Here is a 25,266-nt window from a genome sequence, read left to right as displayed (position 1 = left end):
TTGTTAAATATGCAAAAGATCTCTGGATCGAATCATGCCATTCATAAACACAGAAATAAAAATGCTGATTATAATTATTAGAGGAAAATGTCTTCGTAGATCATTCCCAAACAGCCTTCAAGAAAAACCTTTCACAATCATTATTAGGATTAAAACATCATTGGTTACTTTTCTTGTTCAAGATAATATGCTTACTTTTAAAGTAAAACTACATATCTAAATGATGCATATTTTTTTATTTTTAGGAACTAAAAGTTTTGTATTGCATTATTGTGCATCGGATTGTCAACCAATTCTGGATTTGTAAAAAGAAAAAAAAGAATGGTGTATAAATTTTCAGATAAAAATGACTGCAATAATTGACTTTCAGGTTAATTTTGATTCATCGCTTAGTTTAATGCCAGGGAAAAGTAGCACCTGTTGAAGAATCGTGCAATTGTTCAAAAGTTCTCGAAGAGGACAACCCGAAAAGATAATAGAACCTGGATCCCGAGGTGGCTCTTCCTTTAATTAGAAAAGCGAGCAAAATAGATTTCGCGATTGAAGAACACGTGGTCCTTCCTTTCTCCTGGATCGGGAGCTGAGGGAGCGAAGAGATCTGATCGCCGGTTCTGAGATTAATGGATATCATTGCTCTTGAACCTGGAGATCGGTGACCGCGCTTCCCATTGGTAGGCTTTGGTTATGTAAAAGAGGAAGTGGGGAAGTCCCCAAAACATCGCAGCCACAGCAGCAGCGCGCGCACACACCCAAATTTTCTACGGGCGGGCGCTTGCAACTTCGGAGCCTCCAGAACTGCTGTCTTTGCGGCGTGCCTGTGTTTGCCGCCGCCGCCGCCGCGACTACTCTCCCTTCTCCAGTGCGCGCTCGGAGCTGCTAGAGAAGTGAGTGGAGGCGGCGCTGTGCATGCTGGGCTCAGATCATGGTGGGGCTTGGCAATAGGAAGCCAGGCAGGAAGGACTCGAACTGGCGTGCGGCAGCGGCGAGCGAAGCAGCGCGAGACAGAGGGCTGCGGGTCGTGTGAACAGATCGCCTGGCCAGATTGGAGCCGGAGTGAAGGGGAAAGCAAAGTCCCGTAGGCAGAGGCGGGACGGGACTGTGAGGTAGGCGGAACCGGGGGAGGGGGTCATTTGGAACCGCGCTGTACGCCCCCCCTCCCCCGTCTTCGCCTCCCCCTTTTGCCGATCTGACTGAAGCAGAAGAAGAAGAAGGAGAAAAAAAAGGAGAGGGGCAGGGAATCCTCGCTTCTTGCAGAGGGAGGCGCCGGTTTGGTTGTCGGTACTGGTGCGTGAAGCAAAGGCGAGACAAGAGGAGCGTATTTCGGCGCCGCCGACACCGTCAGGAACAGCCGCCGCCGCCGCCTCCCCATTGCCGGGAGATGGTGGCATATGAAGCGCGCTGGAAGGACCATGGTTGAAAGGAACAGCAAGTTCCTGCTGATCGTGGCGGGCTCGGTGTGTTTCATGCTCATCCTGTACCAATATGTGGGGCCGGGGCTGAGTCTGGGCTCGCCGAGCGGCCGCTCGTACCAGGATGAGCTGGACCTCTTCCCCACTCCGGACCCACACTACGTCAAGAAGTATTACTTCCCCGTGCGGGAGCTGGAGCGCCAGCTGGCCTTCGACATGAAGGGGGACGACGTGATCGTCTTCCTGCACATCCAGAAGACGGGCGGCACCACTTTCGGCCGCCACCTGGTGCAAAACGTGCGCCTCGAGGTCCCCTGCGATTGTCGGCCCGGGCAGAAGAAATGCACCTGCTACCGGCCCAACCGCCGGGAGACCTGGCTCTTCTCGCGCTTCTCCACGGGCTGGAGCTGCGGACTGCACGCCGACTGGACCGAGCTCACCAACTGCGTCCCCGGCGTCTTGGACAAGCGAGAGAGCGCCGCGGTCAAACCTCCCAGGTGAGACGCGCGCGGAGCGGGGGGGGGGGAAGAGGGAGGCTCTTTGCGCAGTGATCTCTGTTTTCTCCACCTCTCTCTTTCGATGTATGATTGATAGTTCTCCCCACCGCCGAACCTCTTATGTTTCCTCACTGCAACCTTGTTAGGTAGGCTGGAGGGAGCAGTAAAGCCCAAGGTCAGCCAGTAAGTTTCAGGCTTCTCCGAGCCTGTTCTTTGTGCGTGTGTATGTATACCTGGAGTTCCCTTTGCTAGTCTGACCCTCTGACCTGTACTTCACAAGTTACCCAGTGCCAGGAGCTTCTTGTTGAATCTCTCCATGTTTGGCAGTTTCCATAGCTGACTTATGCCAACTACTATGCTCAGCAGGCTGATGGCTGAGGGAAAGATACAGTTCATCCATGGCCCAGCTGGCCTCTGACTGGCCTTAGCCAAAGCCTTAGCGTTGCAATTTGATTCACATTTACTGCACTGTTGTGACTCACTCTCACTGCTGGCTGCTTTTGTCATCAAGCTCAGAATCAATTGTTGAACTGTTTTGATACTTACCTAGTTCTTCATATTCTCTCTCTCTCTCTCTCTCTCTCTCTCTCTCTCTCTCTCTCTCTCTCTCTCTCTCTCTCTCTCTCTCTCTGTGTGTGTGTGTGTGTGTTTGCTGTGCCCTCTGTTTTCAGCGTGCAACTTAGTCCTGGGACTTGGTGTTTAATGCAGTTGGTGCCTGTTTTCTCTCTTCTTGCCCATTTGTACGTGTGTGTGAGAGAGAGACACACACACATTGGGCAAGCCCCTCATTCCTCTTCACGTGCTGTGCTTGCGGAAGAAAAGAAAGAGAAGTTGCACCTATGGAATTTCTGTGTCTCATGCAGCTGCTAAGCCTTTGAAAGGAATGAAGGCAGAAAGAATTGTATCAATCCCATATATGTGGCCTGCCTGTCTGTATATTGTGTTCATTGACCCCATAGCTGTTTTTCTTTTCCACTGCCTTCTGCTGGAACTCTCCTGCTTTATACACTCTGGAACTGGTTTTCCTCATATACTTTGTAAGGTCTCCCTGAGATTTTAACTCATTTTCTTTCTGAGCTTTAGTGTGTACCTCATCAATCTTAACTATAGTGAAGTGGGCTCCTGAGAATGTGTGGAATGTATGTCCTTTACAGTCAGTCTTCATTCACCCAGAATAAGGGGCAGAAGTTCAGGGTCCCATTTAAGAGCTTTCAGGGAAATGGGTAGCTGAAGGTTTTTTACTTTAGATGTGAAATGCTACTTCTTGTCCACCTCATTTCACACATTTTAACTAATTCATTTGATTTGGGGTTTCACTCATATGTACATGAATCTTATTTCTCCAAACCTGGGTTTTTGTCAACCATAAATCTTTCCATTGTTAACCCTTCTCATTCTCAGAGCTAACCTTATTTTTCTGCATTACAGCACATATGGAAGAAACACTAAGAATGGTCTCTTGCCAGATTCATTTGTATCTTTTATAGACTTTTGTTTTGCTTTTTTTTTTGCAGTATTGGCTGTTGTCTTTGTACATGTTTTCTGATTGTAATAGCCCTTTTCTATTATCCATTGCTTTCAAATTAATGAATGCCATGCCCGATTCATAGAAATGCACAGAATTCTTGTTTGTACATATTTATTTTATACTTGTGCTTTTTAGCCAAGTAACTTTTCTCTTAGGTTGTCCTGTTGATTTACCCTACGTCCATGCCTGCTGGATTCTCCCCATGTCTCCATCCCCCACCCTATTTTCCTTTTAGATGGCATTAATCTTCTTAAACATCCTTATTCCTGTCCTAGAGACATATCTTTTTCTTGCAATCCTTGGTGCCCATATTAATTCTCAAAACACCTTTCATCTCATTATGGTTTCCTTTTACCTGGATTGCCAAGGTTTTAGGGTCTAGATAAAAAATCCAGCTAAAGTCAATCTTTTGGAAGCATTCCACCCTGTTATATTCTAGTCACCCACAATTCATGCACAAATTGCTTCCATCTACAGTTACTTAAAGGTTTTGTGTATGTATGTACTGTATGTATGTATGTATGTATGTAATATCTTTTGGGCAGCTTTGTGAGGTAGTTCAATTTTTCTCTTCCATGTTGGGTTCTATTTAAATCATCTGAAGTGCTTCAATTTCCTTACTGTCTTGGAGTCATGTTTAAAGATTCATTGTTTGCTTGGCATCCTACCCTACATAAGTCATTAATTCCTGCTACTTTATACAGCCTTAGTCTCAAACACAGCTCTCTAGTGCCATATGGTTTTATGTTCATATGTGCTATCCATATATTTTGGCCATATCCTCTGTAATCCTTCCAGTGAGTAGGCAGTCTTGGGAAGCAGAACAAAGCATATTTGTCTTATCTCTGCTGCACAGCTCATTTATTTCTCCCCCTTTTCCCCATTTGTTAGACTTGTTCAGCATGGGATGCTGCATGCAGTTATTAATTATATGTATTGATCCTTCTGTTGTTGCTATCTTTACAATGCACCTTGGTCAAATTTTGATTAATTGTTCTAATTGCCCTACAGTCTGCTTTTATGTAAGCTGACTCAGGAATGTCATATCAAGAAACTTATCCAAAAGGGTTCCCTTTCTGCAAAGACAAATATATGCGAATACTTGCAAACAATGCTCCTCTCCCCCATCCTCTGTATACATTGCTACTTGATGAAGCATTGTAAATGAATAATAGTTACATGTTCTTGGAACTTTTATCTTAACACCACCCCAAAAAAACTTTGGTTTGCAAATCATCAGTAGATAAAGTAGATTTATAGACAGATATTGTTGCATGCTTCCCCCATTTAAATGCTTCCCCCATTTCTTGCCAGTGGAGCTGAGGACTGCCCCTGACCTCCGTTCATTCCGCCAGGGCCTGAAGACCTGGCTCTTCGAGCTCTCTGGCCCAGGCTGAGGATTAATTTATTTTAACTGGGGTTTTAGTTGCACAGGGTTAAATTTAATCTTTTTTAAACTGGTTTTAACTTTTGTATTTTTGGTTTTTAATTCCCTGTAAACCGCCCTGAGTCCTCAGGGAAAGGGCGGTATATAAATGTAATAAAATAAATAAATAAATAAATAAATATACTTAAATATATTTAAATCTATACTTAAATCCTGTTCTTACATGGCTTTCCTTTCTTGGAACAATAAAAGCTTGGATAGTGAAAACCCAAGTTGCAGGTTTTGCTGTGGATTGGGGGATAATAGTGCCCACAAATTGTTTGCTTTGCCTGAGTAGACTTTAGGACTCTGGAGCTGTGTTGTATCTATAATGACATTTACAATATAAATGATTAAATATCTTGTTTTTATAACAACTCTGTTTTTCTTTTGTCTGGGATATAATTCTATTTACTAAGATCATTTTCTAGGGGTTTAATAATAATAAGCATTCGTAAGATTGCTGTCCTAAATTAAAGTATTGCCAGATTTATGATTTAGGGTATTGTGTCCCATGTACACATTCAGATATTGAGTTTGGCTTATCCTTTTAACCTATCTCATGATGTCCTACTTTGAATGAAAAAAGTATTGTATTAAAGCATCAATGGCATTATGGAGGTTTAGTAATCTTATTGCCCCAAGCCATCCTCAATGAATAGGAATCATCCTTGCCATATCATTAACTCGGAATTGGATAGTGTTTTTGAATATTAAGAATAAACACGAATTGTTGACTGACTTTGTAATATTGCTGTGTCACATAGGCCTATTGTACTGTAGTTCATTTTAGCTTGTCCACAAAAAGATAACATTTATCCTGCCTGTAATGAAACCTGGCTTCATAAACAAGAGCTGTTTATATAAAACCACTGATGAAGTAGATTTCCTTTGTAAGGGATTCATTCTTGCGTTATTTCCACTACAGTGGTGGCTGTATCACTTCATTTTGCCGCTTTGAATAATGTATCTAGGGTAATGGAACAACCTATGTTTTCATGTCTGGCACACATTATAGAGCCTGCTGGGAGCAGGAAAATTCATTGGGTGATAATCTTTTATTGAAACAGCTTCTACCATTGAAGTATGTGCAGTATTTGGGATTCCTGGAGCTTTCATCTGGTCAACAGAATTCTGTTGCTGTTGACAATTTTGTTTCAAAGAGCAACAGAACCATTGGTCCGGATGCACTTAAAGAACTCTTTGCTTGCAGTCCTTAAGCAAACATATGGAAAAGAAAGGATAGCATGTGGGTGGTTTAGTAGGACAGGATCCCATATATGACTGCTTAAAAGGACATCAATACTTGAGTCTCCTCAAATACAGCAATTGGTCTTACCTTTTTAAATTGAGATATCAGTCTCTTCTGTTTCCTACCGGTAATTTGCTATTCAATAATGTGGAAAAGCTGTATTTCTGGAAAGACAGGATTCCTGTTTCTTTAATGCATCTTCTCAGTCAGTGTCTTACAGATATTCTTGAAAGTCATTCACTACTGCTCATAAATGCATACAAATCATCAGCTGAAAGATTATTAACCCTGGAAGTAGTGCCATTTTAGCATTACTAAGTGCATCCTTATTCTACATTCTATGAGCTTCTGTGTACTTTCTGCATCCAGAATGCAATGGTTTTTACAGTTTTCCTACTCCAGGTTGCTAAGAATTATTGTTTCTTTACTCTGCAGTTGTTTTTAAAAAATATTGCTGGGATTTGCTGGAGTGAGATTATTTTAAGCATATTTGGTGGTATTGTACTCTTACAAAGTAGCTGCAGTAATGAGCATGACAAGTCACAAAATGCTCATTTACTAGAAATGCAAACTACACCCCCACCCCCCATATTGCCTATCATCGCAGATTGGTATGTGTGTGGGAAGGGTCACTTTTTTCTGGCCGCAGAGCATAGAGCATGCTGGGCTGGAACCATCCATAATACTGAATTTCAAAGAATATCTATGGGCCCATTCTTCTAAATAATGAAGATGCTGAAATCTGGTACTCTTCTTTAAGACTGCTGGTATCCTACCTATGTTTTGCATTAAAATGATCTTAATTAAAAATAGCATCAAAGCGCATTCCGTCAGCACATTGAATCTATTTGATATGGAGTATCAACCTAGCAGTTCGAAAGCACGTAAAAATGCAAGTAGAAAAATAGGGACCACTACGGTGGGAAGGTAACAGCGTTCCGTGCACCTTTGGCGTCTAGTCATGCCGGCCACATGACCACGGAGACGTTCTCGGACAAACGCTGGCTCTTCGGCTTTGAAACAGAGATGAGCACCGGCCCCTAGAGTTGGAAATGACTAGCACGCATGTGCGGGGGAACCTTTACCTTTACCTTTTATATATATGGAAGTTACATAGGGCACTAGACTTTTCCAGAAATGTCATGTCAACAACCCATATTCATCTAGCATTAGCCTTGAAAAGCCCAAAGCGATATGTCCTTTAAGCCATGAAAAAGGTGGAGAGAAAAGCCCTGGATTTACACAGTAGAAAGGATTGCATTCTTACAACTCCTTCAAGTGACTTTATCCTTGTATGCAATGAAAATTCTTACCTTGCCATACCATATTTCAGTAGTTTCTGCTAATTTAGAGCCAGAGGGTACCTTATGTCTGCAGGAGAACATGCTTCCAGGAGTTCTTCAAGGTCATCTCCCTTCTGCTGTGCTCTGTCATAAGGCAGACAAGAATTCCAAATTGTAGCTTTCTGTTTTACCATATTTCAGGCACAGTTGAAAATGGGGCTTAGGCATGTTTGCTAGCCTTGCTTCCTCCTTTGCGGGGTTATATTTTGCTTTCACAGAAGAAAAAGCAGGGAAGTATGAACCTGCTAAGACCCATGGGATCTTTAAAGAACTCAAATCAGCCTCCTAGACCTCAAATATAGTTTACTTTTTTTCAGAGATTTGTGTAGCTGATGCCCCACTAACTATAGCTAGAAGATACCTAGCATAAAGATAAATGGGCAGGGGAGATAGGGATTATCCAGCGCTTTGGGTACCATTGTCAAGACCCCATGGGTATGGCAGAATTCATTGAAGCTCATATGCACTAAATTACCTAGTTCTGCATTTGATTTGGTCCTTTTTTCCATATAAGAAAGTAACTTATTGAAGTTCAAACCAGACATTGTGTAGAATATCCACAATTAGGTTTTCCCTTTGTATTGCTGATTTGCAGCACAGTGTGGTTGTTGTGGTGATTAGGGCAATTGCACTCTTGGGGAACATGATATTCAAATCCTTCTCCCCCAGGCAGCTATTTTTCTGCATGGAAGGAGACATGAAGCGCATCCATTTTGGCTTGGAAAGGATTGACTGAGCAAGCAACTTCTTAAACTTCTTGGAGCAGTCAGTCAGTATGGATTACCACATTTTGCTGCTGGAAACAGAACACCTCAGTTTTTCCCTTCTTTGCTTTCCATCCCAATTCTTTAGTTTCTTAGCTTCCTTCTCCCTACATTTACCTTTTTTAATTCATGAGTTTCCACCACAGCTTTGCTTAGTCTTGGTTTTATGTTCTCATTAACAAGAATCTATCACAGAAATCTACCTGCTGAGCCTTTCATGGATGTTTTTATTGCTGGCTTGGGAACATCTCTCCTATGTGCACAATAATAAAAAATAATAACATTAATATTAGTAGTAAAAATAAATCTATCAAAAAAATAAAAATGATTGGGTTGATTGTTAGTCTGAAAGAATTGCCCACAATGATCTAAGTAGAAATAAATTCCTCTGGCTGAAAGCTTAAATATTGGTAAATGAATCTTATCAAGTTTTTCTGGCAAACAGTGTTTTGTTCATTAAGTCTGGAAGGAACAAAAGAGTTCTAGATTGTGACAAATTTTGTTTGAATGTTGTATGTGTATTTTCATAACTTGTTATCATTTTTTTCCTTTCTTGCTGCAAATTTATTTTCTGTCCATTTAGAAGCTCCAGATGGATCATGTCAAGAGCTAGACTTTTTTGGAAAATTTTACGGATACAGCTCATATATACAAGTCTAGACTCATCCTCTGCTTAGATATAAAGCATTCTAAGCAACAAATATTTATACTGGATGGGGGAACAGCAAGTTGCAACTCCAAACCCCTTTTCTTGCAGCCTTTAAAGTCATCTTCTGAGGCAAATCCATATTTGTTTTTGTCATTATATATATAAAACAGAGAAAAGGTCCAGATCTGTTTCTCCCTCTCCAACAAATCTTGGGGATAGAATGAAAATCCTAACTTTATTCTGAAGTCTTGTGTTTCTCTTCTTCAGCTCCTGTGTACACATAGTTTAATCGATAGATTTCAGGATATTAAGAAAAGTCAGAGTGACCCAGTAAATTTACATCCCAGCAACCCCACAAGTTAGGAAATAGAATTATTTAATTTGTCATTAGCATACTGAAGTAAATTGCATGTTTACTGTGGCCAACATACCAATTGTTATTAATGTTGTAATCAGGACTAGGCCCAAGCTTTTAATATTAAGTAGGACTAAGTGGCCTTCGGACTACATGTAACCCCAGCATTCCATTTGCCTCTGGAACACCCTAAGATTACATTTCTGAAAGTTTATAGCAAAATGGCCAACTTTCAATCAACCTTTCAGTTCACATTCTTAATTATTTTTTTAATTATAACTTAACTTACCGTAGTTGGATTGAATTTCAAGTTTTGTGTTGAAAAAGCAGTCAATAAATTATCCCAAGTTCCTAGGATTGCACAGAACAGAAGCAGAAATAAACATTCCTATATTCCACTACCATCTGGACCCATCAATCCCCAAGTAACACTCAGTTTAACTTATAGGGGCTGCTTCCGATTAAAACTTTCATTTCTTTCCAGTTCTAGGGTTGTTTTTTTAGCATTGCATAAGTATGCATCCATACAGTATGCATTGGAAAAATAGTTTCGCTTACTCTGTTGGCTTCCTTAATCTTGGGGCTTTGTATGCATACTTACACAATTCTGTCACAGAATTCAACTGCTGACTTTTCTTTGGAATTTCTCACTTTCTGTAAATTCAACATATGTTGAATTATCTTAAAATAAAATATTACTACAACTACTATTACTACTAATATAACTATTACTACAAATATAACTATAATGCGATTTAGAGTCTTCAGAAAGAATATTTTTCATAAAGTAAAAAATAGGTAACTCTCCAGCCAGCATGTAATTCTCAGCTCCTATTTGAAGCCTTCTCTTTTTCCCTAATGGTATTACATCTGCCGAGATGTTACACCATATAAGTAGACAAATTGGCAGAAAATGTAGCAATAACATGGAAGACACTGTACCAGTTGATGCCAGGTTTTTTTAGTTTTGCATTGGTCAGTTGCAGTCAAGGTTGAGGACTACTGAAAGGCAGAATTAAAGCAATCGCTGGAGGTTTATGGAAATATAAGTAGTGGTGGTATGACATGCTGAGAGTCAAACAGAGAGCAAGTAATTATCCAAGGTTCCAGAAAACCTTGTAGCTAAGTGGGAATTTAACTTAAGAGTATCTCTAAACAGATGCTAATCCCGCTAAATAGAAAATTATTAATTTCCCAGTTGATATTTGATCCAAACATTAGCATGACTACCACTTAGGGTTATTGGAACTGTGGTCAACCTAAATCTGCTCTTTTCTGCTGAACTACAGTAACTTTCAGTCTACAATTTCCTTTCATTTTTTAAAAAAATATAACTGTAATGTACTTGGTCTTTTTGAACCTCCTTGATTTCTTACTACTTTTTAATTTATTGCATTGAGAAGTGTTTCTTTTATCAGTCATACTGTACAATCCAGTGTAAGTTCATTGATGATAAACTCATTTTTCTCAACCTTGAATTCTCCAGATACACACATTTCAGTTCCCGTAACTCTTCAGCCATAATTATCAAAAAGAAATTACAGAAATTGACATCCAATACATCTTGAAGAGTAACAGAATTAAAGAACTCTAAAATATCTTGATATTTTTTTAGTGGGCACAATTGGGGTGTACCTCTGTTTAACAGAAGAAAATAAAAGTCTTTCTATCAAAAATTACATTTGGAAAGCCTTCCCTTTTTTACATAATATTTATATTATTCTTGTAATTGTTGAATATTTAGATCTATATCTGCTTTTTTTTCAAATTTGAAGCTGAAGTTACAGCAGTATATCGGATGTGATAGTGATCTTTTAAAGTCACAAATAACAAAGGAGTGCTTGGATTGGCTCATGGGTTCTCCTTGAATGGCTGTTTTCCCGGTGACTATTGAGGGTGGGAGTCATTGTTTTGATGGAAACAAACCAACTGTCTTTGTTTTCAGTCCTGATAATATTTTTGAATACGGTGATATTCAAGCTGGCAAGGGGATAACATTTCCGCTGGATACTTCCAAAGCCCTGTAAAAGAAAAGAGCAACACTGACCTTATAAAAGATTAGAAAGACGGTTGCTTGTTACTACAAATTAATTTGGTTTTGATACTAAATAGATTTATTCATGAACTTGGCGTAGTTGTTCCAAAACACTCCTCCTTCCTCTGTGGGAATAACTTTAAGAATATGTTTCTCTTACTGAAATCAGTGGAATATTTAAAGTATTTAACTGGCTGAATAATGCTATTTTTCCCATTGTCCCTGTGGGAACTATAATAATCGATTTGTCAATGCAATATCTGGTTAAGTCTCCAGGAACAGCTTTTTTTCCTTGTTTAATATTTAGTGAAGAAATTATAGCATGAGAAAGAAATAGATTACTATTATTTTTAGACAATCCTTTTGTGGACCATTGCCATGTGGCCACATTACAAATGATGCAAGAGCAAATACTTTGGAATATGTCAGATGTGAATGTTTTCAATGCTATACAGCTGGGTAAAGAATGTATCTAAAAGAGCATTGCTTAATCTCTGGTTTCATGTGGCTCTTCTAGGCAAACCAGATACCATGGATCTCACAAGCTTTTTTTACATTGTTCCTTTCCTATAAGCTCTGGCAACTTTCAGCCCTGGTTCTGCCTCCATTGGATGTGCACAGCCACTGGAATTTTTCCATAAATTTGGAAAAATTTGAAAATGATCCAAACTTGTTATACAGAAAAATGTCATTTGTACATCCAATTATTTGTTTTAATTAATTTAACTGTTTAAAAATAAGATTTCTTATTTAGGCATTGCCTATGAAACCAATCTATCAAGTTATGGAACAACTCTTCATGTTTGTGGGCAAATAGATATAGAATCTTTTATATGCCATAAACCATTTTCTGTCAACCGACATTTAGCTTGTACCGTACTTCCCCACCACATCTAAGTTTTTATTTGTCAATTCTGAACATTACCAGTTTGATTTTTCTTAGCCTGTGTTGTTTGGGAGAATTCAGTGAGAAAAATCTTGAGAAGAGAAGGAGTCCATTAGATTGTACTGCTGCTACTTACTACAAGTGGGGAGGTTGTGGCAGATAAATAAGTATGAATGTACTTCCCAGCAGCACTTGACCCATGGCACATAGAAAATCTTGTTCTGTGAGATGCTGAATGAGCCAAATTCTTGGAAGGCAATGGCATGCAGTAGCCATGTCTTGGATACATCATCACATACAGAATACAAAATATTGAATTAGAGTTGGAAGGAACCTTGGAGGTCTTCTAGTTCAGCCTCTTGCCCAAACAGGAGACCCTGTGCCATTCCAGACAAATGGCTGTCCAGTCTCTCTTTAAAAATCTCGTGTTGGAATACCCACAACTTCTGAAGGCAAGCTATTCGACTAATTAATTGTTCTCAGTGTCAGGAAATTTTTCCTTGGTTCTAGATTGGATCTTTTTTTGATACATTTCCATTTTCCTTTATCTTGTTCTCAAAAGCTTTGGAGAATAGTTGTCTTCCCTTTCTTTGTGACAGCCCTGTAAATATTGGAAGGCTGCTGTCATGTCAACCCTAGTCTTTCTCTTTATTAGACTAGACATATTCACAATTCCAGCAATTGTTCTTTATATGTTTTAGACCCCCTAATCATCTTTGTTGCTCTTCCCTGCACTCTTTCTAGAGCATGGGTGTCAAACTGGCGACGTCATGTGACATGTCTCAACATATCGTGACTTGTTTCCCATTGCTGGCAATGGGGTGGGTGCGGTTTTGGTGTGACGCATCTGGCCCGCGGGCCGGCAGTTTAACACCCCTGTTCTAGAGTCTCAACAACTTTTTGTATCATGGTGACTAGAACTGGGCTCAGTATTCCAAATGTGGTCTTGGTTGTTTGTTCTGAGGTTTATGCTTGGGGTTAGTTTTTAAAAGTTCATCTACCTCTCCCTCCAGTTGTAGTTTAAAGCCCTTCAGATAAGGCAAGGCAATTGATTTCCAAAGACATTTTTCCTAGTTATTGTGAGGTATATAGCCCATCCCCTGCCAGAAGCCCCTTGTGTGGGTTTTTGTAGACCATGGCCTAAGAATCTAAACTTCTCTCATCGTCACCATCTCCAAAGCCAGTGGATAATTTCAAAAGTTCTGTGTTCCCTGATTGGATGTCTACCTTTTGTTGGGAGCACAGAAGAAACCACCTGTGCCCCTATCTCTTTGGCTTTCATGTCTAGCTGCTCATAGTCTCTTGATCCAGGTGTTATATTCTATTTTTCCTTTGTGTGATAGATCTTACTGTTAGTATATCTTGTGCATGCTTTACTTTGGAGATGTATTAAGCAACATCAGATTTCTGAATAAAATTAGATTACAAAGGTTAATTGCTGTTGAAAGTAAACAGCATTTTGAGAAAAATGCTGAAAGGGAAATACAGTTTTGCTTATAGAGTAAAATCTCCCTGTTGTCAGAATCAAGATTTCTTACAGGTACTTGTTAGCAATTACTACATGTATGAAATGCTAGGAATTCAGGGTGAAGATTTGTTCTCCGAGCTTGAGGGTTGGTTTCTGAATGTTTCATTACCAGGCTAGGTAGGCATCAGCCATCTGGACATAGCACCAACCCTCAACCCCCTCTCCTCCCCCTCCTCACACCTGGCCCATCACAAAACCCTCACTTGACACTCCCAGACCTGAAGCCCTTATATAAGTAGAACACTGACACAGACATCCACTAAACATTGCAGAAGATGTTACCTAGCTTGGTAACCAAACATTTGGAAACCAACCCTCAAGCTTGGAGAACAAACCTTCACCCTGATCCTCTACTCGAGCTACAGATATTTGCTGTTATTGCAAATGCTAGGTATATTTTAAAGTATTATTTATACAAGTATGAGTAATAATTCCATGGACACAGAACTGTACATAGGAATATGTCTGTTGCATGCTTAAGTGCCTCTTTATTGTTCCTCACAAACAATTGTAGCTAAGATGATCTTTGAAAAAATTCCATAGTTGAGTTAGGACCAATCAAGAGTTCCCAAGAATTCATCAAGCAATAGGAATGAGAAAAGAAGAAAAGTTAAACCAGATGTTTCAGGAATGCAGTGTGCTGCTCAAAGATAGTTGCAGGAATGGATTAATCAGGGATGGATGCAATTTCTTCAATAAATGGTATGGGGGATTCAAAAAGTTTATAAAACTCTTGTGCTTTTTTGAGTGGTCCTAATAAAGCATCATCCAATTACAAATTTGAGGAATTTTGATAATGGTATGTTGGTTTATTTTTAAAATATATCCCATTGCTTGTAAAACCCTGCATCATTATATCACAGTCTTTAGAAATATTCAAACCTCTTTTCCCTAGATGCCTTCTGATTAAGCTAAGCTGTGTGAATGTTTCTTCTCCCTAGGAAGGATTGTGTGGCTCTTGTCTTGATCTTAATTGAAAAGTGATTTGCTTTCTAGCCATGCATCTTAAAGCATTCTATATTGGTGGTGCTTAGTAAGCATTACCTTTGGGGCTGTTGATCTGTACCAAGGACTAACCAATAAAGAATTTTGATCAGAGTAGTAATACAAGAAAACTTCAACAATTGAACAGAGAAGGAAAGCATTTTCTCAGTATGCCCCTTGGAGGTGAGTACATGAAACAGTTATCTTTAACCATACATTCTGAACAGTTACATCTCCATATGTTCTCTTTAATCACAGCTATTGAATTTTTGTTTGAATAGTTGTTGATTTTATATAGATGATATCTGAAATGTCTAAATTTACTCCACTCTGTCCTCTTTTGTGTTCATGCTAAGCTCAACTTAACAGCTGAAAAACCCCTTTGGAGAAGCAATTCTTGGCAAATGTCTTTCATGTTTAAAAAGAAAATGGTGATTTACAATCAGTAATTTCATGTTAACATCACATCTTATTACATAACTTCAGCTAATGAATTGCAGTGGTGATTCTTAGTTTGTGCTTTCGTATAATTTACAATGGTACATTTTATTCATTGCATTTTGGTATTTGTAAAAATAAATCCTGTTTGCAAAATCTTTGTTTTCATAGCTATATAAAAATAAAGAAATGTAAATATATACATTTTAATTGAAATAATATAGACTTTTTGCAGTGACAGAAGTTTTCAAGATTTTTTTTTATAAAAGCTAGATAAAATTTAGAATACCCACTAAAACATTAATATTCTGGTTTTTTTTAATAAAGTTAAGCAATTTCCAGAATAGAATAAAGTTCAATAGTTTGAAACATTTTAGTATTGTATTTAGCACCAGAAAGACTTGGACATTCTGTCTACACAAACCATTCAGACAAATAAAAGAGAGCCAGTAGTGGTTAAGGCACCAGTTGCAGAGTGGAAGACTTGAATTCAGATCCCACCTTAGCCATGCAAGCCAGCTGTGTGACTTTGAGCCAGTCACTCTTTCTTAGCAACTTCACAGGATGGTTGTTTTGGGCAAAATAGGAGGAGGAAGGTGTATTGGATATGTTCGCTACCTTGAGTTATTTAAAAAAATAACAAAGGCAGAAAATAAATAAAACTGAGCAATAGATGTTTTTGATCACATGTTAAAAAATGAAACTGATATAATTTCAAACTGCATCCTGAAAATCTGTTTGCAACTTACAAATGTTTTAAGCCTGGCCACTCTTGCTGTAAAATATTATATAGATGGATTATTGTGGGTGTTTTTCAAAATCTGCTTTGATTTATTAAATAGCCTCATAAGGCCATGAAAGCAGCATCCAAATTAAATTTGGTCACATTTTATTTTGCTTCCAAGTCCTTTTGTTGCCCACCATCTATCTCTGGCAATTTCCCTTATGCTGTCAAATCTTATCAATACAGAATCTATGAGTGTTCATGTTGGGGTGTGTGTGTGTGTGTGTGTGTGTGCGCGCACACAATACAGATGTGTGGTCCTTTCCTCCCTTTAGGTAATGATTGCTGCTAGGAGATTAGTGACAGCATTGCAAACCTTGTTGTGGGGAGAAAGAGATCAATGTTGCATTGCTGAGACAAGCTATGGGAGATTGCTGGCTCATCAGTTCCTGGCGTCTCGCATTTCCTAATGGAAGCAATGGATGGTCTTCAGCATAAACATTAAACTGTAATCATAATCGGTCAGCTATTCCTTCTGTTCACCTACTTTAAATCAGAAAAGACAGGATTAATCTTACCCTTCCTCCTTCCTCTCCCCTGGCTTTTAAAGCTCCTTTTAAGTGGGTTTCTCCAGAGAAAAGTGGCAGATACAAATTGGGTTGCTGCATAGGAAGCAAGAATGAATAGTTTTATCCTGTCTAATGCTGTGCTTGTCTGATGAAATGAATCACTGTCTCAAAACAAACATGTTTAGTGCCCCTTGTCAGACCAACTGCAAGCCAACTTCTAGAATCCTCTTGTTTTCTGGGGTGGGTGGGTGTGTGGCCTGTGAATACTCTTGCTTTCCCATTCAACTAATTAATCAGTTAGTTACTCTGCATTGTGTCTTAGACTGACAGAAAATGTAACACTGGATTTTATTTTACATCTTGGGGTATGAATGGTTGCTCTGGCTAGCCTGAATTTTGTTTTTCTCTTATGCCATTATGTGGATGGTGCATAGTTGACAGGCCTACAGCCAAAACATCTCTCACCCAGTTTTTTCCCATCAGTTAGACCAGATATGCAGATCTGAGGCCCCAAAACTTCATTGGCTCCTGCTCAAATATAATCTTGAGGCTTCTCAGACTCAACTCTACATTTCAATATGATAAAACAATAAAATGATTAAATATGTAGGAAGTTCTCAGGTGATCTATAGTTTAATTATTGAACTGTATTTTCATTAATTTTCATCAACCCAAATTTAATGTTTATTCTGGCTCTGTCCACCTAGCTTTTCAGTTTTACTCTGGTATACCACTCAAAAACCAAATGACACCTTAGGTGAGAATTTTCCATGTGGGGAAATGGCAGACGTTTGTACATGTTGAGACATGAAATTAAACAAAATGTTTCCTTCCAACAAAATACAGGGTAGCCTCACAATCATTATCTTTTCCTGGTGGATCAGTATCAAGCCACAAAACTAAATTAGGCTTAGGCAGCATTTAGTCAGTATCTAGCCTGACCAAACATACACTGTAGCTCATTTTATTCATTAGGTTGTTTCATTCAGTGTTTGTGCTCTTACTTTTTCTGCCAAATTAAAGAGGAAGTTAAGTAAATTAAATCAAATTTTACTTACAATAATATCCTGACATCTCCCCCCACTCTTTCAAAGAACAATAATCTTATATTTTAAAAAAACTACAGTAGCCAACTGATCAAATTGTTCTTCAGGGTGCATAGGAAAAGTCAAACTTTTCTCTTAATAGACAATATATTACTCTAAATACTAAGGCTTAATTTTAAATTGCTTTTCAATTCTCATATAAGTGGTGGAGAATGTTTTCTAATAATTCCCTCTCTATTTGCAGTCCTCTGCAAATTCCACATCATTCTGAAATCATCCCTAGGCCCCTAAGAGCATATTTTTGGGGAGCTGCCAAATCTGCAGAGGAAAGGCATGAGCCCTGAATTTGTTTCATTCCTGGAAAGAAAATAAAAATCAAGCCATATCCTTACATTTCTATAAGTAAGAACCAAATATTCAGAGCATTATTGAGTAGGAGGTCAAACACATTTTAAAGTAATTATTTATCTCTCCACTGAGATTGTTCCTTAAAAAAGCATCATTCATTGAAATGGAAGACTACTAAATACAGTACATTATGCAAAATGTACCTAAAATCTTCTTATTTGATTGTCTTTAAATGTTTTAAAGTATTTCAAATGTGAAATGTAGGTTTCCTTTTTTTAAAATTCAGCTTCACCAGTGACTCAGTTTGGAGCAGTAGTCAAGGCACGAGGTTAGAAAGCAGGAGATTGTGAGTTTTAGTCCTGCCTTAAGTGTGAAGGCAATTGGGTAACTTTGGGTCAGTCACTGTTTTCCTCAGTTGCAGGAAGAAGGCAAGCCACTTCCAAAAAAATGCCAAGAAAATGGCAATGTAGTTGCCGGGAGTTAAAACTGATGTGAAAACACATTTTTTCTTTATATTCATTAGCATAAGCAGTCATTTGATTTGATCTGATACTTTTTTCTAAATAAGGCTTCCAAGCAAGGATGACTGCTTTTCCCCACTTTATTTTGTTTTTTCATTGTATAACATAGAATATTAAGAAGAAAAAGAATATTTCCAGCCTGAAGGTCAAAAGATAAATCCTGCAGTAAATTCGTTGGCTCATTTTTCATAATATCCAAATCAAGATGTACTCTTGTAATTTAAATTAAATAATTTACACAATAGCTGGTTTTGAAGTTATTTTGATAAATATTTTGTTATATTAAACAACATAGAGTGAATTTCAAAAAGCTGCTGGCTTTGTATCAGTAACGTAGAATTGTCTTTAGTGCTTTCTTAATGTACCTCATAAATACATAATAAAATAGTGTCTATTCAACAAATATTGTAATGCAGAGATGATGCAGAGAAAGTGCAAATTTAGTCCCCAGTCACTAATCATTACATTTCTATAGAAAGGCAGTTACGTATCTCATCTGCGAACAGCTGGACATTTGACCTTTGCTGCCCAGGGCTTCTGGCACCCCGCACCACTATACAGCCCCCTGCATGACCTGAGAGGAACAGTGAGGCTCCTCCAGTGGACTGTGCGTTGGCACTTGTCCCAGTCCACCCCCTTCTGCCAGAGACCCTCAGATCTGCCCCACTCCTGCCCAGACCCCTATAGGCACCCTTGGCATGAACGATGTAGAGCTGGCCATGCCCACCCAGGAGGCCACATGCATTCCAGCCACGCCCACCCAGTCGGCCACGCCTACTCTGGCCACACCCACCCAGCCCCCCCAAGAGCAACCGCAATGCTGATGTGGCCCTCAATGAAATTGAGTTTGACACCCCTGGTTTAGAGGCTTCATGTAAAAAACTTGAAGCACTTTAACAAATACTAAACTTCATCTAAAATTAAGGAAATAAATAACTACACTATGTTCAGTTTTGGTTTTATGTGTTATATGAACAAAAATACCTTTGATTGTACGTAAATTACATCAATCTATAATCTTCTGTTCATAGGCCAGTATTTCTGGAACAAACTACAAACTACACCAGTAAAAAAAATGATGTATTTAATTTAAATTTAAAGTGCAATTAAATTAGCTAAATATGGTTTATATCATTATCCTCCATTTGTATCTTCTTTCTTCTGCTGTCATGCTAAAACCACAATTCAGCAGCAACTTTTGAAGCTCTCAGATCAGATCCAAGGTTCTTGGGGACTGCACAGCCACCTAGACATTTCTGCTTTATGATTCAGCTGGTGAGCTGCTTGACCCTGATCTCTCACTTGTTCAAAGACAAAAGCTGATGCTCTCCTGTCTCTTATTTTTGCCAGAATCAGGTTGAGGCACTTGAGTTCCACGCCATTGTCTTTTGGAACCTGGAAAGGGAATCAAGACAACAGATAAGCTGTTGTTTTGTTTTGTTTTTCAGTACAGTGGGCATGTGTCAGAATAAGCAAAAAGATTCTTTTAAGTGGATCAGATTTTGGTATCCACATCTTCCCTCCTGAATTTCATAAGAGGGATAAGAAAGAATGAGTATATGAACTGTGCCTGTTACAAACTGGTTATTTTGTTTGACGTAGAGAAACCATGATTGCTTTGTTAGACAGAAGAAAGAGTGTATCTGTCTGAATTCTTTTCCCACTGAAGCGTTGACTTTATTCTATAGTATGTAGGTGAAAGAAAGCAAGAAAATACTTCTCAAATTCCCACAACCTTAGGGTCTTCATTCATCTGACATAAATAGATAAAATATAACATTTAAGGATTTCTCACACCTCTAGTGGAGAGTGACAAGTGTTTTTTCCCCTTCTTTTCTGTCCTTTTGAAAGGCCTGCATCATACTGTACTTTTAGAAAGTGTGTGTTGAATGGAGTGCAAAATCACTGCAAGCTAAGCAGATTATTTGGTTCATGAACAGCAGTTGCCTCTTGATAAGCCCAGGGCATGTGTGCAATTTGTTTTTGCCAGTTTTCTGATTTGGGAAAGCATCCATGGGTTAATTATATCTCAAACCGAAATGGGCCATCTCCTCAAAGAGCACAGTCTTAAAAGATACTATAGATTAGATGGATCTGAAAAATTGATTGAAATTTATTCCTCAATTATATTTCAGTATTTTTTAAAACTTCTGCCAACCTAGCAGTTTGAAAGCACGTAAAAATGCAAGTAGAAAAATAGGGACCACTACGGTGGGAAGGTAACAGCGTTCCGTGCGCCTTTGGCGTCTAGTCATGCCGGCCACATGACCACGGAGACGTCCTCGGACAAGCGCTGGCTCTTCGGCTTTGAAACGGAGATGAGCACCAGCCCCTAGAGTCGGAAACGACTAGCACGCATGTGCAGGGGAACCTTTACCTTTACTTTACTATTTTTTAAAATGCTGTATGTTTTTAAATTAAAAATGTTCATTTAGAGACAATAATAATGAAGAAATTGACTCCTAAGAAATATAGGTTCCTAATTCATAATACAGGGAGAAAGAGGACCAGACTGCTTGGATAGGATTGTAACTGTAAATTTCTCATTATTTTCATTATTAAGAAGTGGGTTGAAACCAGACTGAGTATAAATTTTATTCAGTATTCAAAAACCACCAGTCCCTTAGCAGGAATGTTGCCTTTCCCCTTGAACCACCTCTAGTTGTTCATGCTTATGAAATAGAACTGCAGGCACAGATGCAGGTCTTATAAATTCAGTCTGACGGGTAGAGTGGATGGAATTGTTTGCTTGGCTTCCAGCTAGAAAAGCCACAGATCTCTACTATAGGTTTTGCAACACTGAAAAATAAATAAAATAAGCAATTGAGTTTGTTTAGTATCTTTGTATTTCTCATCTTTTCATCTTGGTCATGGTAATTGAGCTGTCAGTAGAAAACTCAAGCAGTAAACTTTTTGAGTGTGGATTTTTCTGTTCCATGTAGGTGAATATATAATGATTCCAGAGTATGTTCCTGCCCATAATATATAGTGTTCCTTATTGGTAAAAGAATTTATCTACATTAAATGTATACCCCTCTTTTTTCTAAATAAATTCAAGTCTATTTACAACAAGGTACGCATTGGATACCTCTCAATAGAATTTTACAGATTGTAGTTTCCAAGCAAGTTTCATAAGCAGCATATTGCAATTGTCTAAGGAGGTAGTTAGACTGATTGTCACAAGAGTCTAAATGGGAACTGTCTGTGCATCCACATACTGGTAAAGGGCAGCCCTCAAGCTACATATATGTTCATATGTATTGTAACCCCATCCTGATAGATGCATTCACACTGTTTAGCTGGCTATTTCTGTTCTATTGATTTTGTTGTAGTTCATCATGTCCTTTCTAGTTAGTTACTGTATACCTAATCTTAGTATCAGATTAGAAAGAAGGAAGATTAGCTGCATGTTGATGCCCACATTTTTGGATGACTTCATATTTCAAATTCCTATGGAGTTGATGAGCCATAGAGACAAAATAGAATCATTCAGCAACCCATAGGCTACCAGTCTACCTCAGTAGTTTTGTGTCCCGCTGTGTCTTCATATGTACACGATATTCTTTAGAAACTGAGTTACTTGCTCATTTACTCTTAGCACTGCAGTTGTATCAAAGCCTTCATCTGCAGCCATATATTTGTATGAACTGAAGACTAACTTGAACTTTGTGAGTATGTGTGTGTAAATTTTGTCTTTTCTAAGAATCTAAGGAAACTTAAGAGGAGAGAGATGGTTTCCAAACACAGCATCCTTAAATAGGGTAAATAGTGCTGCTGTACATAGGCTGAAAAGTTTGTTACTGCTCAATTACAATTTATTCTGATTATGAAAATATAAGATGGCCACTTGAACATAGATATTGAGTATCTCCAGACTAGATCACATTATAAGCCCCACTGTCTCTTAATGCTTGTGCAAATTGAATAGAACTGTTCTAAATCACAGATAATAAAAGTCATAAGACTTTAAAATGTGTCAGAAAGTGAGGTCAAATGAGAGCAATTGATATAAAGACCAATGTATATATATATCACCCTGCCAACAAAAGTGCGTATAGTCAAGGCTATGGTCTTCCCAGTTGCAATGTATGGCTATGAAAGTTGGACCATAAGAAAGGCTGAGCACCAAAGAATTGAAGCCTTTGAACTATGGTGCTGGAGAAGACTGCTGCAAGTCCCTTGGACTGCAAGGCGATCAAACCGGTCAGTCCTAGAGGAGATCAACCCTGACTACTCTTTAGAAGGCCAGATCTTGAAGTTGAAACTCAAATACTTTGGCCACCTAATGAGAAGGAAGGACTCACTGGAGAAGAGCCTAATGCTAGGAAAGATGGAGGGCAAGAGAAGGAGGGGACGACAGAGAATGAGGTGGCTGGATGGAGTCACTGAAGCAGTAGGCGTGAGCTTAAATGGACTCCAGAAGATGGTAGAGGACAGAAAGGCCTGGAGGAACGTTGTCCATGGGGTCGCAATGGGCCGGACACAACTTCGCAACTAACAACACTAAGCTAGCCTCCTTTCCCTAGCTCTGTGCATCTGCTACATCCATTGCAATGCAGATACTGAGCCATTCTTTATCCAATGCGCCCTGCACTGCCTATGCTCCTGTTTTCATTTTTCAGTCCTTTAAATTTCATGGCATTCAGCCTTGTATAATAATCCTTTTCTAAGAGGCAATAAGGACTTCCACTGTCTTGTGCCAAATAGAGCTGCACAGCTGCCATCCACTTGTTTTATTGTCTGTAGAAACTGCACCTAGCTAGTGTTTTATGCTATTCAATTATTAAGACAACCATGCTGCAAATGTGCAGGAAATATTTTTATATCTTCATCATAAAAATAAAAATAACTGCATTGTCTCCTTGATTTAAAGCAGTTGTCTTGAGTTCTAAATAGATATTTTCCCCCATTTTATTCCTCTTCTTTTCTGTCATGTCCACATCTCTTCCTCCTCCTGATAAATTTCACCAGCTTTTAAAGAAAAAAAAGTGGTTGATGGTTTCCTCAGCCTGGCCTCCTCCAGTAGTATTGGGTCTACAGTTACATCACCAAAAATGTAGGAAAGGCAGACAGTTTATTGCCTTCACGCACTGATGCTTCCCTGGGGCCCTTCTTATTGCCCACTTCTTAGCTATAAAAATCTTGATGACTTCTAGATGGCCACAATAAATTAGAGTTCATCTGTCTTTTCTGGCGTAACTGGTGTATATCCAAGTCTTGCAATCCAGGTGTGGTAGCCCTAGCAAGGTGTCCCAATAGGAACTGTGGCAGAAGAGCAGCATGAAGGAAAGAAGAGAAGAATGAGGCAAGAATTACCATGTTGCTTCCTTCTTTGTCTCTTATTGCTCCCAAATCTTCTTTAGCAGTAGACTTCTACACCAGAAACAAGCCCTTTCAGGCTCTGGTAACTCACTAGCAGTTGCTATTTACTGCTCTCTTCTCCTCAGGGTTCTGTTTCTCTTGAAGGAGCTAGGGCAGGGGTAGGCAACCTCGGCTCTTTTATGACTCATGGACTTCAACTCCCAGAATTCCTGAGCCAGCTGGCTCAGGAATTCTGGGAGTTGAAGTCCATGAGTCATAAAAGAGCCGAGGTTGCCTACCCCTGAGCTAGGGAAAGAGTAGGCATACCTGCAAAATCTAAACCACGGATAGATGGCAGCAAAGAGGTATAAAATCAGTTTTGTTAGCTGCTATCTCCTGATGATTGATCAGTTGGAACCAATGTATGTTGAGCCTTGTTTCCTCTTTCTCTAGCTCATTTTCCTTCAGCTGCTACAACCAGGATGAACAGCCAAGCCTTCAGTTGTAGCAGCCTGCCGGGTTTGGCACCTGAATTTTCACAGTTGGAGAGCTGCATTTGAGATATTTGCTTTGGGCCCAGAGAGTTCTATTTATGGCCCCGACCTCCATAATTCCCATTAGGCAAAGCTGTGCCAAGATTATAAGATCTGTAGTCCAAAAGACACTTTTAGTGAAGGTTGAGTAACAGGGTGACAAAGTTCTGGCTTGAAAAAGCAAGTATCATTTGGAGTTTGTAGATCTGTTTTACTCTAAATTAAATTTGCTTGCTCATTTCCCCTTGAGCAAAATTACCATAATTATCTGCACCTAATACTAGAAATGTTTGCTTTTACTATTCAGAAAATTTGATCACTGTGATGTAAACAGTGCATTGAAAAACACATGTACTTAACTATCTTGGTGATAAACACCTGATAGGTAACATGTATAGTGGCTTGTTCAATGAACTCCATTGGAACTTTCTAAAAATTGATTTGGAATAAAATATTTTTGCAGGATGCCTTAGTGGGTCACTCTTCTAATTGTTAAGTAACAGCAAAAGACTTGAGTGTTTTTGCATAAGCCTAATAGTAGTTTCAGATTGCTTTGTTTAAATTTATACTATTCTTATCTTCAAAGTTCAAGGAAAATAGAAATGCTATTTAGTAGTATATATGTATTATCTTACACATTGTCACTGCACTGGATGTTTAATTAACTTTTTAGATCTGTTTCTTACCTTTTATCACTGAAGGGCAGTTAGAAGGATCTATAAACTGTCCCCCTATGTTATATTTATGGTGACAAGAAAAATTAGTCAATTTTGGCTTACCATAAAGCAGAAGAATCCTATCCAAAAATGCTTTAAAGCACTTATGGAATAATTTGGCAAGAGGAGCTTGTCCACACTCATAAAGTACCTACTAAAATGTTGGCACATATTACTTCTTCAATTGGTCATATTATAGAGCAGTTTTTTCCCCAGCTTGGTGCGTTATAGATTATTGGGTTTCAGCCCCCAATTTTTTTAGCTAACAGAGTTAACAACTGGCTGGCAATCTTGAAAATTGAAGACCAGTGAGTGCCAGTAGTGGAAGAAACCAATATAGGGAGCTTGATTGCTATAGACTGCAATAAGCTATAATAAGAAGGGAGACTCTGTTAGCTACAGTGGGCTTAGGCC

At 38.9% G+C, this 25,266-nt stretch overlaps 1 protein-coding gene across 1 annotated transcript in view; it reads left to right on the top strand.

Moving 5' to 3' along the window:
* Positions 1-851: 851 nt before the first annotated feature.
* Positions 852-25,266, top strand: part of HS6ST1 (heparan sulfate 6-O-sulfotransferase 1) — a 190,213-nt gene continuing 165,798 nt past the window's right edge. The window contains exon 1 of the mRNA XM_081328397.1: positions 852-1,906. Within this exon, the coding sequence (XP_081184523.1) occupies positions 1,389-1,906 (518 nt within the window). The 5' untranslated portion in view covers positions 852-1,388. The remainder of the gene's footprint in view (positions 1,907-25,266) is intronic.

The sequence above is a fragment of the Vipera berus genome (assembly GCF_964194415.1).
Source record: "Vipera berus genome assembly, chromosome: 5".
Taxonomy (NCBI): Eukaryota; Metazoa; Chordata; class Lepidosauria; order Squamata; family Viperidae; genus Vipera; species Vipera berus.
Note: the sequence above shows the minus strand (reverse complement) of the source record. Positions and strands in the feature narration are given on the sequence as shown.